This window comes from Ananas comosus, linkage group 17 (assembly GCF_001540865.1).
Source record: "Ananas comosus cultivar F153 linkage group 17, ASM154086v1, whole genome shotgun sequence".
In the NCBI taxonomy this organism is placed as follows: Eukaryota; Viridiplantae; Streptophyta; class Magnoliopsida; order Poales; family Bromeliaceae; genus Ananas; species Ananas comosus.
This window is the reverse complement of record NC_033637.1, coordinates 3,899,381-3,917,613: the sequence shown is the minus strand read 5'-3', so window position 1 is coordinate 3,917,613 and position 18,233 is coordinate 3,899,381. Positions and strand designations below refer to the sequence as shown.

General features: G+C 32.8%; 3 protein-coding genes across 3 annotated transcripts; 1 reads left to right on the top strand and 2 right to left on the bottom strand.

The window, feature by feature from the left end:
- LOC109723419 (WAT1-related protein At4g16620-like) lies at positions 633–1,362 on the bottom strand. Its single transcript, XM_020251776.1, has 2 exons — positions 904–1,362; positions 633–739 (listed from the first exon to the last, which is right to left on the bottom strand). The coding sequence occupies exons 1-2, from the start codon at positions 1,104–1,106 to the stop codon at positions 670–672; spliced, it is 273 nt and encodes a 90-aa protein (XP_020107365.1). The 5' UTR covers positions 1,107–1,362; the 3' UTR covers positions 633–669.
- On the bottom strand, positions 2,317–3,137 carry LOC109722874 (high-affinity nitrate transporter-activating protein 2.1-like; the record flags this gene model as incomplete). Its single annotated transcript, XM_020251046.1, has 1 exon — positions 2,317–3,137. A coding segment is annotated over one exon (510 nt), but the record flags the coding sequence as incomplete, so codon positions are not given.
- LOC109722782 (cysteine protease XCP1-like) lies at positions 15,288–18,211 on the top strand. Its single transcript, XM_020250918.1, has 4 exons — positions 15,288–15,804; positions 16,194–16,429; positions 17,317–17,457; positions 17,794–18,211. The coding sequence occupies exons 1-4, from the start codon at positions 15,489–15,491 to the stop codon at positions 18,007–18,009; spliced, it is 909 nt and encodes a 302-aa protein (XP_020106507.1). The 5' UTR covers positions 15,288–15,488; the 3' UTR covers positions 18,010–18,211.

The following is an 18,233-nucleotide window of genomic DNA, read 5'->3' as shown; positions in this document are numbered from 1 at the left end:
CTGTTTTATTTCAGAAAAAAAAAAAAAATGCTACTTATACACCGAGTTTTATGTGTGTAAATCTTATATAAATTTACTGTCCAAGAATTACACAAACTTACTTGAATTTTTAGCATTAAAAAAATAAAAAATGATAAGACTACTGCAAAAAAATAAATTTTGAGTTTTTTCTCATTTTTGAATGTATCGGTAGCATTGCTATTTATAAAATTCTAGAGGTCAATTAAATCTTTTGAGGTCTTATTTGAAATGCGTGAATATCTTACTCGGTATATCTTATTAACTTATTTAAGAAATTTGTACAATCGATTGTTAAGGAGTATGGTCAAATAACTATAATGGAATACCATATACAGTCTTCAAGTTATTTTTTCAAAATAAGATAGATAATCTTGTAGATAAAAATATATTATTCTATCAAATTATGAATAGAAAAATTCTTCAAAAATCAAACTCTTTATAAATAATCATACTAGAAAATTTTCAAATGGAATAAATTATTCTTGAATAATTTATTTCGACATTCGAATAAAATTTAAATTTAAATTTTAAATTAATTATAATTTGAATAATATTTAATAGTATGGATCGTGAATGCAGATGTTTTTTTTTTTTTTGAGAGNTTTGAAAGAGTAAGAGCAAAGCAAAGTAAAAGTAAAAGTTGCTTTCTTACCCTCCTAAAGCCAACATCACAAACTTAGCCATCAGAGTTGGGCTCAACTTTGCAGGCCATTTCTTCCTGCACATGCATGAAAATAGTGATGATCAACTCAAACACACCACACACACATGATCACCTCTCAATGCTCAAGAGAAACCAAGAAGAAGAAGAAGAAGACATGTATATATATATATATATATATGTATATTTATGTGTATATATGTATATATATGTGTATATACTTCTCGAAGACGGCGGCGAGGGGGAGGAGGGTGACAGCAGAAGCGAGGCCCCCGAAGGCGATGATGAACAAGGGGTCGACGCCGAGGGCGAGGATTTGGTTCAAGAACACCATGTACACCCCAAAGACACATTGCACCCCAAGTAGGCCCATGATGATCAAGAGCTCCTCCCATAATAATCCCACTCTTGCTTGGCTCAACATCTCCTCACAATATACAAATTTTTTCTTTTATGTATATGTATATATATCTTTGGACTTGTTGGAGTGCAAATAGAGAGAGAGAGAGAGAGAGAGAGAGAGAGAGAGAGAGAGAGAGAGATGAAACAATGAAAACTTTGGAGATGGGTCTCTAATATATATTGTAGTTGCACTCTCTCTCTATCTCTCCTCTTTTCTCTCGCACTCTAAAGCTACACTACAAGGATGATGATATCAACTAGATCCTTTACTTAGTCACCACTCCTAAAATGTGAATTCCCTATTATAACCAAAGGCCATGGGTGGCACAAAAAGTAAACAATAGGTGAAAATGTGCTAAGCCCCATCAACTACGTATTGACCATTTTGAATTTGCCTTTAGTCAATTAAAATAACGATTTTATCAAACTTATTTCTTTTAATTCTTTTTCTACAAACAAAATTGGAATAACCAGTAGGTAATTAATAGCTAATAGAGTTCTTAAATCTAACAATTTTCTTTTGATTTAACCAACCAAAGTAATTTAACTTTAATTAAAAATAAATTAGAAGTTTATTTAGGTGTCAAAGTGATCTGGGCTCTCTTTTTCAAAATGGCCTATAGTTGAGGGAGTCTCCAATGTTTTTTTTTTTTTTTTTTTTTTTTTTTTTTTTTTGAGAGAGAGAGAGATAGGTAGCACACTACCTGCTTCGTTTATTTTGTTTAGAAATAAATTTAGCTGGTAATATGAATCAATAGGATTCGAACTTGGGTCTTGCGTACCGACCATCAAGCGCTTTGCCACTTGCTCTAGGGTCGGTCGGTGAATGCAGTTGCTTTATTACCGTAAACAATATGAAAGTAAACATTTTATTTTGCTTTTGTAAGCATCCTAGTTTTGCTTACATAAATAAATAGCTTATGCATAAATATGGATAATAAGCGAAGAAAGAGAGAGACTTTTGTAAAACATACACAAATTAAGAACTTTGACTTTTTTTGCAAAGATGCATGTTTTGACACTTGGCACGACTTGTAGCTACCACTTGTTATCACACGTGGCATAACAAGTGAAATAGTAATATTCCATTTGTACACTTATTAAGCGTATATAGTTCAAAAAACTTCAAATTTTTGTTCATTCCAAAAATTATTTATGAAATTCTATTAATTTATATATACATATAATTCGGTTATAATAAGTAGAATTAAATCATCAACATATTAAAGATATGTAAACGATCGAGTGCGTGTACAACTCTTTAATTTAGTCATTCTAAACACCTTTTACACCCCTCAACAGTGGAAAACACTGATAAGAACACGTATTGGATGTATAATAGAACAACATTAGAAACCAAACTCCCCCTCCTCATTACAATAATAACACAACAAACAACACATGATTGGTAATGAGTAAGAGAATGATTAATCATTCTTCACCATCACATCATACTAGTATTTTCAGACACATCCTTTTCTGCCGTTAGAAGTAGAGAAAATCGAGGTGCATCTGAAAAGACTGGTCTGATTTCGACCCCGGTCTACTTCTTGACCTTCCTCTTCTCGATGAAGAAGAAGAAGATGAGGACGGCGATGGAGAAGGCGGAGAAGCACCCCGCGGCGATGTCGAGCGAGGCGTGGCGGCCCGTGATGGCGACGATGTCGAATAGGTTGGCGGTCTTCTTGGCGTCGGTGGTCTGGCCGTAGGCGACCTGCGTGTCGGAGCCGTCGAGCGCGTAGGCACGCACGAAGTAGGTGGCGGTCGGCACGTCGCGCTTGATTCTGTATGTGACGTTGGCGCTCGCAGTGGCGCCGCTGTAAGGTTGCTCGACGACGGTGAACTGGCAGGTCTTGTCCTTCTTCAGCAGGTCGTCGGTCTTGCGCCACCCGCGGTCCTTCTGGCTCACCGGAGCGTAGCACAGCAGCACCTTCACCTTCTCGTAGGCAGCGTCGCCGCCGGCCGGCACTGCCGTCCGGTCCAGCGACCATGTCACCGTTATCGTGTCCTCTCCGGCGTACAGTACTGCATGTATCGATTCACACAAGTTACAAAAGTATTACACAGCAGATCAATTTGATAGAAAATACGTGGACGATAAAAACTAGATAACTAGCGTGATATCATATGAAAAAATATTTATCTGATGGAAAATTATTCAAAAATAATCTTTAAAAAAAGAAAGAAAAGGGACACAAGATTGATGAAAAAAAGAAAATCTATGATTGCTAAAATATTGAACAAGAAGAATAACAATTTATGATCCAGTCCTAAGTAGCCCCAAAAAGATAAGTTAGAGTAAAGATAAAGGGTATTGTTTGACTATTATTTTGTGACAATATATTATATTAAGATGAATACTAAATAGATGCCACCCAATATTAAGCTATCTACAACTCGAATCTCCTCAGATGTTCAAACCTCTACAAAATAATCATCTTTGATCTTCTCTAGGAAGTGCTTCTTTTTTTTTTTCTTTTTTGAAATTTAATTCCTAGGAAGAAACTAATTAGGCAAAGAGAATATATTGCATCCAAGGTTGGAAAGAAGCAACAAAAAGAATTAAAAGTTGCACCATGCACCGCCACTACATCATTTATTCTCCATATGAGTACAAACCTCATTTCACACCAACCCAACTTAGATCCTAGATGGATCCAAAAAGATATACATCCATATATATATATATATATATATATATATATATATATATATATNCCCCCTGTGGTTTCATTTTTATCTTTTCGGAAGCTTTTTCGTTAACATTTCGTTAAATTATATACAAAAAACTTCAGATAACCATCTATATTTATCGAATATTCACTTTAGTATCCTTTAATTTTAACTTTGTCACTGATTTAAGAAACAAATAATAATAAAATTGATAACAAAAAGAGAAAAACGAAACCACAGGAGGGCAAATTGATACGTTTTAAACCACAGGGTACTAAAGTGAGAAAGCAAGAAACCACAGGGGGGGTTTTTGAAGTTTTCCCTAAAAAAAATGACAAGTGTTGCAGAAAGAAAATGACCTTAATTAATTTGGATGCGAAAGTCATAGAATTACCGTTCAAAGTCGGTTGTCATCCCAGTATTTTTCATATGTTATTTCCACCAATATAAAGTGTTACATATAGTTGCTATTTTTTTAAAGTGTTCCCCAATGAGTTTTGGACCCTTGGAAAGTAAAAAAAGAAAGGAATAGAGCAGAAGAAAAAGGAAAAGGTATAGTAGAGGAAGCAACATCACTTAGAGGTGAAAAAGACTTGATCTTTACGTTGCTTTCTCTATCAATTTGATCCTTTATCCATAGAATATAGTATATAGGTTGCACTCTTTTTTCTTTTTTTTTTTTTCCTTCCAAAAAGTCTTGTTCAAAGATTCTATATGAATTCCATATATGAAACCGAGATAGTTACCTTTCAGAAAATTCTAACGATATTGCGGTGATACCTATGCTTCATTATTCTGAAGGTGGGAGAAAAGATCAAACTGATTCTGATTATTGATCAAAATTAGGGTTTGAAACTTATGTAATTAACTTCTTCTGGTTAACCCAAGAAAAAATGGGAGGTAAGTGTAGCCACCCCTCTCTCACATGTGTGAAAGAATGGTAGGTGGAGTAATGGAATTGAACAACCAAATCTAGAAAGGAATTGTTTTGAGGGTTGGATTAGACCATTAATGTGTTTCAAATTTGGTTGCATCAAAATTCTCATATTTTAATTTATTGTTTTTTAGTTTTTAGATTGTAAGTTCGATCCTAACAGAAAGATAATGTGGCATCCTCAGTTTCACTACGCAGAACAAGGAAAAAGTTCTGCCAGATCGACTGTTTTTATGCCATCCGACTTTCTGTGCTTATATTATTGTACGTTAAAAAAAAAAATTAAGATTAGAATTGATTACAACCTCGCAAAATGGGTTGAGGACCATTCAGGAAACTTACATTTTTCTTTATTAGAACTTTAAACGAAGAAATAGAAGAACTAATGAACTATTTAGTTTTAGTGATAGGGCATATAAATTTTATAATTTTGAGTGTCATTCGCCTAAAGAATCAAAATATCTCAAAACTGACGATTTTAACACGTCATATGTTGTGTTTTTATTTTATTTTATTTTATTTTGGTGGTATATATTTTTAACTTATAGTAGCAAAATATATTCTGAGCTATAAAAAGCTGCCTTTCAATAAGTCGCATTTGCGATGATAAATTTTCCTTACAGCAAAAAATTTAATATAAAAAATCTAGGGCAAATCTTCAAATAGTAAATGCTCACACTAAAGTAAAAGCTTTTAATTTTTATTTATTTATAAAATTATTTTTTCATCCGAAGATTCTTGCTTGCTGGACACATGTCACTTAGTGGTATATATAAATGTTGCAGCTCCAAAATTTTAGGTGCCCATAGCTTTCCAAGAAAAATGTAACAAATTTTAATTGGGAATTAGTAAATTAAATATATGGCCTACAATGGACAACCTAAATAGATGAGACATAACTCTATGAAGGCCCTACCAAAAATTTTGTCAACATTAATTACACTTGATCAATGTTTATTTAATTTCCCTAAGATTGCAAAGTGTTACTTAAGTTTACGTTTAGCGCGAAATATCGGGCCTGATTTTCTACTTGAGAAAGCAAAAGCTAGATGCTTGGCAAATATGAGGTACATGCTAATAGTTTGAACAATAAACTAAAAAAAAAGAGAAAAAAAAGAACTTAGTAGCAAAAGGTACAATAGTACAGTAGTTTTGTTTCTTGTTCTAATAAGAAGCTATTAACAGTTTTAATAACGAAAAAATTAGTTAGGATTGATTAAACCATGATACTCAAATAGTACTTCAAAAGTAATATAACATTTTAATTATTGTCACATCATCAGTTACAATACTTTCACACGAGCTAAATTAGGTTGTGAGACTTGATTACAATAATTCTGAATGTTTGAGTGAGAAATTGCTACAAATCAAAATTTGAGAACTAAAGTGTCATCGCCTAATAGTTTGAGAACCAAAAGTGTACTTTACTCACAATTAAAGAAAGAAGAAGCCTGATAGGACTCGAACTATGAGAACCCTTATTCTGATGTCGTTTGAAATTTCTAAAAATTTAAGCTAACAGAAAAATGGTTATATTAATATTTTATATTCAACAAAAGCTTCAATAAATCTTTTTAGTCCTTCAATTACTAATTCCTAGATAATTAGATCTAAAGTGAGCTTTTGTTGTCAAATGCATGTAAGTAAATCTTCAAGCTAAGTGGAGGTTTAATTTTCTCCTCCCCTATAAATATCGGTTTTTTCACTTCCCCTCTTGACTTTAAAATTTATATTTTATCTTCTTAAAATTTAAAAAATATTTTCAGAAAATTACGGTGTCAATAAAGAGGGCAAAATTACCAAATTGCATTTACTTATTCCATAAAGAAAAAAATGTGTTCACAAGCATCTACTGAAACAACCAAGGGTAACTTCTTTTTTTGAAAAGTCAAAAAGAAAAGATTAAAAAATCAATATTTATAGAAAAATTTTCTATATTTTAACTTATTATGTACCTTTTTTTGATTAAATATAAATGACAATATATATANATATATATATTGGACTAGTCAATGTTTGTTGTGCCCCTTAGCATTGGCCAAAGGGCATAATGGTATTCGTTTGACTTTATTCTTTGAATTAGCTAGCATATGAGTAATAAGGGCAATTTTAAAATATTTTATATTTTATTATCAAAATTACTGAATTTTATAAATTAAATCAAATATGCATAGTAATTTTATATACACTGTAATTTAGTATTATATTATTATTACATGAAATCAAACACAGTAATATAACATTAGTAGTAATCTGATTTAGAAATCTCAGATGCCTAGTTATGTTGAAATAACATTAATACTATATAACGTGAACCAAAGACGCCTATGAGTAAGGGTGATGTGATATCATATATAGTAGAGGATAGGTGAGATGGCTATAGCTTGTGAAGGATTGAATATTTTCTCAAGAAATATTATTAGTATATTCATTATAAGATATACATCTTATAGTTTATAATTCAAATGTTTAAATTATTTTTTAAGAAGTCACTATTAAAAAGGTAATAAGACAAATGAGTAAATCCTAATTTTGGAAAGATTATGATATAAATCTTATGGTAATTCTGAGCTAGCCGTAGAGATTTGCAGCACTGCTTCGCAGAAGCAAAGGAGAACACCTATATATGGAGGGTGACAATTGTATTCATGGAATATAAGATCGAGAGGAGTGATGAGTTTGATTAATTGATATTAATTATCTGGTAAGCTAATTAAATAGCAATTTAACTATGCATGCAAATTGCAAATACTCATGCCAAAGGCTTGATTGGATTTTATAATCTAAAAACTATATTTTTATTATAAAAAGTTATTGATAAGGGATGCAAGCTAGTTATAAAGATAAGTAAAACTAAGTTTTAAATATATAGTAACTAAAGATTAGAATATTTTTATTTTACAACATTGATTAATTCAAGATATCTAAGTTAAGATATATATTTAAGAAGGATAAATGACAAAAGATAAGGATCTCTATCTTTTTTACTTTCTTGGTAGGGGAGGATAATCATAGTTTAATTGCATGATTTATACAGGTGAGCTCATTGTGTGATTCAATTCACTTTTCTAATTAATAATCTTTTATGGAATTAAAGCTAGATATTTTTAAATATAATAATATTTTTCAAAGTTAATAATTGTATATACCCTCTGTATTTATCAGTTAGTAACGCGACAAAATAATATTTAGTAAATTTGTTTTATAATAATATAATTATTAAACAAATTACTCATATGGTAAAATTAATGCAGGAAACTCTAAAATTCCTTAATTAACTCTAATTGGGATTGCCGGAAAGATGTGTTATTTATAATGCAAAATTGTACAAAAAAATTATTCTTTTTATTTTATTAAAGATATTACTTTTTTTTGGTCAATTGGATTAAACAGCTCACAAGTACATCAAACAAGTACTTGAGTCCAACAACTCCATCTTTTTTCCTATCTTTTCTCTTTTAATACATAACACGTAGGGGTCTTCCACAAAAATCCATACAAATAGTGCAAAATCAGAGTATAATAAATAAACTATAATGAGCTTTTTTTGTTAATGTGTATAATGAAGCAAAGTATAGCTTAAAAGGATACAGCTGTGGGTGTTAAATATATACATATATAAATATATATTGCAGGGATTGAATTGAAGAATAGGAAAGAGACAGGAAAAAAAAACTAAGGATGAGGAGGACCTTGAGATGACTCCAAGGGTGTTTTTATGATCATGAGATCATGGCATTTAATTATGTGCATCTTCAATATTGATGCATTTCAACAGTTTTTGATTCTTTTTTGATTGCTGTTTTGTTTGTTCATTTTCCTAAAAGTCTATACTAGTCTATATTATAGCTACTTGTTTAGTTTGTTTGGTGACGGATTTTAGTGCTAACAGCTAATTTAGCAACAATTTTTTTTTTTTAGAGAAAAGTAGCACGCTACCTGCTTCATTCATTAGATAAATGAATTTAGCTACAAAGGGTGAGGCAGTTAGAGCCTCAAGGAGTGACAAAACTAAAGAAAGAGGAACTCTAAAAATATCTGAAAAGAGCTAAAAAGGGCATGTAGTCTAACAAAATAAATGGCCTCACCTACTTCTACAAAAATCAGTCCACTCCTTCGCTAGTGCACTAATACAATGTGCCACAGAGGTAGCATTCAAGGTAAGGTTTCGAAAAATGACGTTATTTCTCTCGCACCAGAACGTCCACCACAGGGCCGCCACAAGTATCTGAGGCTTCGGAGTGTTAGACGCTGACCCCCTCCCAGGCAGCTCATCCCAAACAGAAATGACATCCGCACTAGAGGGGTAGATGTAAGACTCGTCAAGGATAGAAATAAAAGGGAACTTGCTAACCACGCATCTCACCAACAAGTGTTCTACGCTTTCCGAAGTTGCGCCACACATGACGCATTCACTGCTACCTGCCCATCCCTTTTTAAGAAGGTTGTCCACAATAGGCAATCTCTATTTTAGTACCAATCAGAGAAAGATTTTGACTTTTGTCGGAATTTTCAGTCTCTAGATGGTGGGCGTTGCGTTATTTTTGATCCCCCTGTCCTAATGAACGAATATATTGATTTGACTGTAAATATATTCCCAGAATTCCATCTCTAAAGAATGACATCTGGTTGATTTGTAGTCCGTAAGATAGAAAGGATGTTCTTCAACTTCGAAATCCGTTGTTTACAGTGCTGTGTGTTTCTTCTCATTCCTCTCAGAATCAATCTCCATCTCCATCCCGAGGTAAAAAAACAGTCACTAACCCGCACCTCCATGCGATGAACCTGAGAATAGATTTCTAGAAAGTATGACTTTAGGGACGCGTCCCCACATCATCCGTCGGCCCAAAAATTGATGAGAATACCGTCCCCCAGCCCGTAACTCAACCTGCATTTGAAAACTTCCTTCAAATCTAAAACATATTATTTTAAGAGATTGTTGGTGAAACAAATCTATTTGGTGGTGCTCTATACAGTTATCTTTGGAGGATTAATTTATCTTCTAGTGTTTTACGCAAAAACAAAAAAAAAATTGTTTTGTTTTAATTGATTGAAACAAAAAAGGTAATTTGTGCGTTTGGTGCTCAAACTATATATGTTGTCAATTGCACTTTGGTTCTCAAACTTTAACATTATACTCATAAGCTAAAGAGCAATATATACTTCAAATTTTAAATTAAAATACTCTAGTGACAATTATAGGAATTTAGGGTCATTTTTTTCCCGCCAAAAATGGTGATAACCTGTTTTGGGAAAAAAAAATCACGAAAAACACAACTTTTATGATTCTTATTTTTTTGATAAAAATTTTGAAAAAAACTTCATAAAATTTGAAAAAAAAAATAAAAAACTTATTATTTTTTTTTACAAATCAAATAGACTGAAAAAAAAAAGCCAGAAAATAATTTTTCTAGGAATCAAGTTGAAATATGGGAATTGCAAAGGGACTGTACCGCTCTTGTTAATTGATATAAAAATTATCTCTCCTCTTGAAGCCATATCCTTTTTAAGGGCTTTTTTTGCATTTAGACCCCTGGCAAATTTTTATTTTAAAATTAGCCCTGTTAAAATTTAATTTGCAAAAATGGTCCTGGGCTTGCCACGCAGGCAGAGCCGGGAACGTGTGTTAAGTTGAACACGGTGAACCATTCACCGTGTTCAAATACGGTAAATGTTCAAACACGGTGAATGGTTTACCGTGTTTAATACGTATTTTTATTTTTATTGAAAAGAGGAATAGGGAGTAGGGATGCCAATAGATATGGATATCCGAAATATTATCCGAATCCAAACCCGAATATTATATATATATATATATATATATATATATAGAGTCCGGCTACTATGCTATTAATAGCACGAAACACTTGGTGCTACCAAGTTTTCCGGCGTTAGATCTACCCTTTTGATCATTTTCACCCGTTAGATCATACTATTCAACCAACCACCCACTCAACCCTAGGGGACCCACATCATCCTACCGCACATCTTTTAATCCAATGGCCAAAAACTTGGTAGCACCAATGACTTGGTGCTAGTAATAGTATATTAGCCTAGTTCTATATATATATATATATATATACACATAATTTATTTTTATTTATTTATACAATATATAAAATATTTAATAATTTTTATTTCTTAGATCTTCATCCAACGGTATAGATTTTTAAAACCCACTGGGTTCAGGTTCGGATTTCAAATTTTTGGTTGGATATGGATATGGATATGAATTTTTAAAATCCGTCGGGTTTGGATCCGGGTTTAGATTTGGATTTGATTTTCGGGTTCAGGTTCGGATTTTTGAAAAAGAGAAGAAAAGAAATACAAATTCCTTATTCCTCTTCTCAATATACAAAAAATACGTACACCATGTTTAACTTAACTAACGCCCCCAGCCCCGCCCGCATGGTGCTAACGTGGCGCCTGCGTGGCAAGTTTAGAATTATTTTTGCAAATTAAATGCAAAAAAAGCCCCCCTTTCAACAATCTTTGGAACAAGAGCATTTTTGCATTTAATATGCTCCCAACCCCCAAAGCCCACTCATACTTTTTTAATTATATTTGTCGCCTATTGCAATTTGCAGGGAACAAGTATTATTAATTTATTCTCTCTCTCTTTCCACATTTAATTGCTTCTTATTTAGCTGTTGACTTGCCAATTAGGCAATGCCTTTGCTCACTATAATCCCTACAAATGAATCTTTAGAAAAAAAAAAATAATAATAATAAAATTGAAAAGAGGCCTTGCTTAATCTGAATCTTTAATTATTATTACATGAAATAGATTCTTATCAGGGAGAAACCAAATCATCATCAATATGCATTTATAAATATTGCAATGGAAAAGCATTAGTAAGTAACTCATTAATATGTATATATATAGTTACAAGCTCTTTTTGGTAATTCGAATTAGAATATATAATTTTAAGGTAATAGAAATTATTTGAAATATATACCACTTTGATTTGACTATATCTAACCTCTCAAAATTTTGATTTTAGTTCTCGACCTTTCAATTTACTTGTTTTAAGTAATTTGATGGCTTTTTGATAAAAAATTTAAGCCAATTGCTTACTTTAATAAATTTGTAGCCATGTAAATTGCATAAAAATATGCTGACGAAATTCGGTGTATTTAAATTTTGAAGTTAAAAAAATCACTAATTAACTCAAATTAAACAAATTTAAAAATTAAATTGTAAAATTAAAGTTTTTAAAGGTTAGGTAGTGGGATCCAAATGGTTCATAGTTGAGATGAACTTTTATATATATACATTTTTACCGATCTTTAATTTGTGTGCTCAATTATTTGCTTGAATGGTTGGTATATCTCATGATTTTACCACATCATCTGAACTTTGTTCCCTAATGCATTTAAGATATTAATTAAAATATCAAATTCTACTTTTTAGTAATTTAAGTTTTTTACAATAAAAAATAGTTATTTTATTTACAATCAGGGTGTAGTCATATTTAATTTTCTTTTGTTTATTTTAAACTCGTGTTTTGAATCTATCAAAAGTTTCCTGCTTGAATGTAAAGAAAAATATTGATTATAAAAATATTAAGATATTATTTTCTAACAGCTTATTTTTTAAAAAAATGAAAATGCTTTATGTGATGACCTGTATTAATTCTCTCCTTAATTTCATTGACTCATGATAATAGAATAATAATGGAAGTGTCTTTATTTTAATTTGTGGTATGCTTGATGAGTACATATGCACCATAAATGTATTATTAGTAAATTTGAAACTTAGTAGAAAATATATTTTTTAAAAAAATGCAATATATACCATATATTTTTTTGAGAGAATAGGTAGCACACTACCTGTTTCATTCATTAAAAGTATGAATTAGGCTACAGGAGTGAGGCAACCAGGGCCTCAAGGAAAAAGAAAAAACCACATCAGAAAAAACTAGTCCTAAAAAAAAAAAAAAAAAGTTACAGAAGGTCTCTCCAAGAATCAATGAGCTGCCTGGGCCTTCGCACTACTACTAGAGGGTCTAGCTGTATGTCACGGAAGATTAGGTTATTTCTAGCCTTCCAGATAGTCCACCAGCAAGCCGCCAAATCAGCTAGACCGTTCTTCCTTCTTTGACCCCCAAGTTTTTCCTTCCACCTATCCCAGACTACAAGTACATCGTCACCCGACTCTCCCAACTGAACGTCCTCCAATCCCGCAACCATGATAAACTTGACAAAGACGCATTAGGTGAACAAATGGTCCACCGACTCGTCATAGACCCTACACAATGAGCAGGTCGTACCACCAGACCAACCTTTCTTACTGAGGTTGTCAACCGTAGGTGTCCTTTTCTTAAGAACCGGCCAACAGAACACCTTAATCTTGAGTGGTATTTTTAATCTCCAAATCAAGTTACCCCGTCCGTCTTTCGTACCCCTATCGTTCAACATTCGATAGGCCGAATTGACTGAGAATATACTATTGTTGCCCCATCTCCAACCTATCCTGTCCTCCATATGCCTGATATTAAATCTATTGACTCTCTCTTTGAGTTCCAATAGGATGGGGCTCAGGCTTGGCAGAACAGAAGATTTATTGCCCAGGATCCTATTCCAGTTCCAGTCATCGCTTCCAAAGCAATCCCTAACCAATATTTGCTTGCCATCCAGCAATTTAACGGGGCAATTTCATGGATACCCCTCCCAAAATTTAAAATATCATACATGCCCCTATAAAGTTTAAAATATCACCAATACCCCTGTAAAAACAAAAAATTATCATTAATACCCCTACTGTTAGTTATGTTAGTTTTACTATAGTTATTACATGGTTAAAGATTGGTTAATTTTTAAAATGACTTATTTACCCTCAAATATTTTTTAACTAAAAATGTATGGAAACCCTCTCAACTATATGCCATTTTGAAACAGCTCCCTCAACTTTCATTTTTTAGTTGATATCCCATTAACTTTTTATTTTAAAAAAAATCTAATTTCAGTGTATAAAAAAAAAAGAATTTTTTAGGTTTTTTTGATGATTTTACCAAATCTAATGGCTCTATTTATTTTTCATCAAATAAATAACTATATATAAAAATTTAAATGAAAATAATGTTAAGAAATTATCCGATCTTTCTTTAATCTTGAAAACTTAAAAAATTTTTTAATCAAAATTATTCTCGATAATTTTATCTGCATTAAGTGTATTAAAAAACTGAAATATAATATATTTTAGCTTTTGAACAAAACCCTCTTTTTTTTCAATCGACAAAACAATTATGTGATTTATTTTTAAATAGGAAAAAAATAAAATCTATAATTTATTTCAAAATTACTATTACTAATTAGGAATGTGAATTGATATAGATACGGAATTTTATCTAAACTCGATTTAAAATGGGATAAGTTTAATCAATGCTGAATAAGGATAGTTTTAGTTATAGGTACCAAAAAATAAAATCCCGTCGTATGTAAATTCAGTTTTGGTCTATATTTAAACCGAATCTGAACCGAAACCCAAAACCAAAAACAAAACCAAAATCAGATAAAAACATACTATATTTAAAATACAATTTTTATATATTTTTTATTAATTAATATATATTAATAATTTAATTTACTATTTATATATTAAATACTCAAATTTAGATTTACAAAAATTATTTTGAAATACCTATTAGTATTTCTACTATTAAAAAGAGATAAAGGGTAAAAATGGTATTTTAAAAATTTAACTCAGATTCAAATGGGCTTTAAGGGATCTTAACTAGAGGAGGGTATTTATGATAATTTTTCACATTTTGGAGGGCATTTGTGATATTATTAATTTTGGAAGGGTATTGATGAAATTAATAGTTCCTAGAGGGGCATCTATGAAATTATCCCTTCAATATATACCATTACTTGTGCTTTTAACAAGGATGTGGGGGTATTTATTTTTAATATAAGAGTCTATATATTTATCATGCAACCAAAAAGTTTCTAAACTTCATAGCCCACTAATTTTACGAACAGGCTCGGTTTCTACAGGCCCAAGAGTCAGCCCAACACCGACCTAACCAATGAATAATTCAAAAATCCGTGGCCCAACCTTTTTTTTAATCAAAATAATAAAATATAGATTTAAATAGAAATAAATAAATAAAATAAAAACTTTAAGGGGCCAGCTCGAAGCCCGGTGTGGCTCGTGTCTTTCAGGCTGGGGGGCCATGCTGGGCCGGAGGGTTGGTAATTATTCGTAAATCATTACTCTTCAAGCAAATCATGTTGAAAGAGAGACTTCTAGGACTAGCCGGGCACAACTGTGCAAGTGCGAATATACTTTCAGAAGTTAGGCCAAACAGGGTCGAAATGTGTTAGAGAACTCGAACCTTTGGACTAAATGCGGACTATACGCGAAACATTAAGCTTTCTACATCCATGTTAAAACTTGGCTACAAAACAACCTGTTAGTAGTTAGTTTATATCTTCCACATCCTATTGTAGATTAAAAGCAAAGCCTCATTGAACCAACCTTTAAGCTTTACTAAACTATTTATCTACCAAGAACTTAGCTTGTAAGCAACAAGAGACTCAAATTTACATGCATATAAATGCCACACCTCTCCTCTCACACATACACAAGTACTAGAAGAACCTCATCTCTTGCACACCCAAAGAAATTGATCATGGCCATTTCTCACATGAAATTCTCCCTTCTCCCTCTCTTCTTTCTGATTGCGGCATGCGTCGCGCTTCGGATCGAGGGACGATCGCTTCTCCATCATCGGCTACGCTGAAGACAATCTGAGCTCCCACGACAAGCTCATCGACCTCTTCGAGTCGTGGATGCAGAAGCACGACAAGTCGTACTCGAGCTTTAAGGAAAAGTTGCGCAGATTCGAGATCTTCAAGGATAATCTAATGCACATCGACGAGACGAACAAGAAGGTGACTAGTTATTGGCTAGGGCTCAACGAATTCGCAGACTTGAGCCATGAGGAGTTCAAGGAGAAGTACTTTGGACTGAGGGCCGAGTACGCATCAAGGAGGAAATGTGCGGCAAACTCCGCCTTTTGGTATAAGGATGTTGTGGACTTACCGAAATCGGTGGATTGGAGAAAGAAGGGCGCGGTAACGCATGTTAAGAACCAAGGCAATTGTGGTAAGAACACATAGAGAGAGAGTTGCGCTCATGTGCTTTTAAAAGTACAGAAGCTCAACGTGCTTATAATTTTTTTAGCCATCAGATCGCTTCGAGATCCATACAGTACTATTAAAATTTGATGAGATACATCACTTATAGTTCTGTACGGATCTAAAGACAATTCGACAGCTAAAAAATCACAGACGCAAATGCTTACTTTAAAGTTTGATCGAATTCAGTTAGAATGATGATCAAATTTAAGAAACACATTATGAATAATAAATTCAGCTCTGTAAATAATTTTATTTTCAAATTTCTCACAAGAGTCCGCGGTAGATAGTGATATACTTGAAAGTATAGATAGATCGTTTGATGCGCAACAAATAGAAGCGAATTGATCCATGCAGGAAGTTGCTGGGCGTTTTCGACGGTGGCGGCGGTCGAAGGGATAAACCGAATCGTGACGGGGAACTTGACATCGCTGTCGGAGCAAGAGCTAATCGACTGCGACAGGCCGAACAACAACGGCTGCAACGGAGGGGTGATGGACTACGCCTTCTCGTACATCGTCGCCAGCGGCGGCCTGCACACCGAAGACGATTACCCGTATCTCATGGAAGAGGGCACCTGCGAGGAAATGAGGGTACGTAACGGGGGGTGTGTCGATCGACAAAGTGCGATTCGACCGTAAATCAAGTTTATCATCAGTAGAAATATTCTTGCATATATGAGAACAAATTCCAAATTATCTTTCGCAGAAATATCCATAATTCAGCTGACATTATGCTAGTTAATAGCAAGACTAATATTTTTACTTTTACATAACTTTATTTTCAACTGAATTATAATTATGCAAATCCAATTAAGTACCCCATAAGAGTATATGCATTTATTTGATGCATTGTGTTACATTCACATTGTGTTTCATTCACATGCATATAATGTGAGTAGGTAAAAACCTCTCTTAGACTTTTATTAAGAAAAAAAAATAAAAGTAAGTATATAGGGCACCACCAAAATAGAGTGTTTCACTAACAATCTCTAAAAATAATCTATCGCCGGAGTACCAAATTATCACTAAAACTCATCACCGAACAAACTATGAAATAGCTAAAAATTCACATCATAACAATTAATTGAATTTGAGAATTTTGCTAAATGAAATACAAGGTCCGGATCCCGAGAGTTGAATATCTCATAAATGATTTTTCTAAAAATTTCTATTTTCACTTCCTGGAGTTCTAATTCATCACTTCTAATCGTTTCCGAAATGCTTGGAACTTGTTTTCAAATATGTCTAAATCATCTCTCCACCGTATTTCATCCGATTTGGTCAAAATTTAGTATAGCATACCAAAATTTGGTACATTACATCTCTCACTCCTTAAAAAGAGTTTTGTACGTCCGCGAAACTAAAATGATCGTTATCTCAACTCGATTTGACGAAGAGGTGAGTGTTTCCGCTGTGGGCTCGGAGGGTGACATATACACATGCATTGTTTTTATTTGTTTTTATTTTTAATTTTTAAGGGTGATCATGAGGTGGTGACTATAAGTGGCTACGAAGACGTGCCAGAGAACAATGAGGAGAGTCTCTTAAAGGCATTAGCACACCAACCTGTTAGTGTTGGTATTGAGGCTTCAGGAAGGCACTTCCAATTTTACAGTGGAGTAAGTCATTAACTAATTCGAAATTTGAATTATTTGCAAATATTTTTAAGTGATTTTTAAAAGTTATAATTTAAATATCTAGTCTTTTAATTTGTGTAATTTAAGTTATCTGATTATTCTTGTAAATTATTAGCCTTTTGTTGTATCTGATATATAGTTCAATCTACAGTACCCAATGAGTTACAATTTTTTGGCTTGTTAAGCATTATATGCATCGAAAAAATTAGACAGTAAAATCAAAAATTTCAAAATAATTCAAAATGCATGCATGTTAGTTCTCTAAGGTACATTTTTGCTTTGCCTAATAATAACTTTTTCTTATGCCAATTAATCAAGGGTGTATTTGATGGACCATGTGGGACTAACCTTGATCACGGCGTGACGGCCGTCGGATACGGATCATCCAAGGACCAGGATTACATCATAGTGAAGAACTCATGGGGCCCAAGATGGGGGGAGAGAGGGTACATCAGGATGAAGAGGAGCACTGGTAAACCTGAGGGTTTGTGTGGCATAAACAAAATGGCTTCTTATCCTACCAAGCATAGATGACTATATATAACTTTAATAAGTTACTTCTGGGGTTGAGCAATTAATGAATTAATTAATGTCTCATTTTACTCTGAATAAAAGTTGTAAATAAGTCACCATTCATGTCATTCCAAAGCATTGATTGTTACTATTTTTTTGAGAGCAAATTTATTTGTGTAAAAACATGAATTTGAGAGAAATTGTTGCTTCCATTTTGTAAGTTTCAGAAAATTCTCAACTTGTAA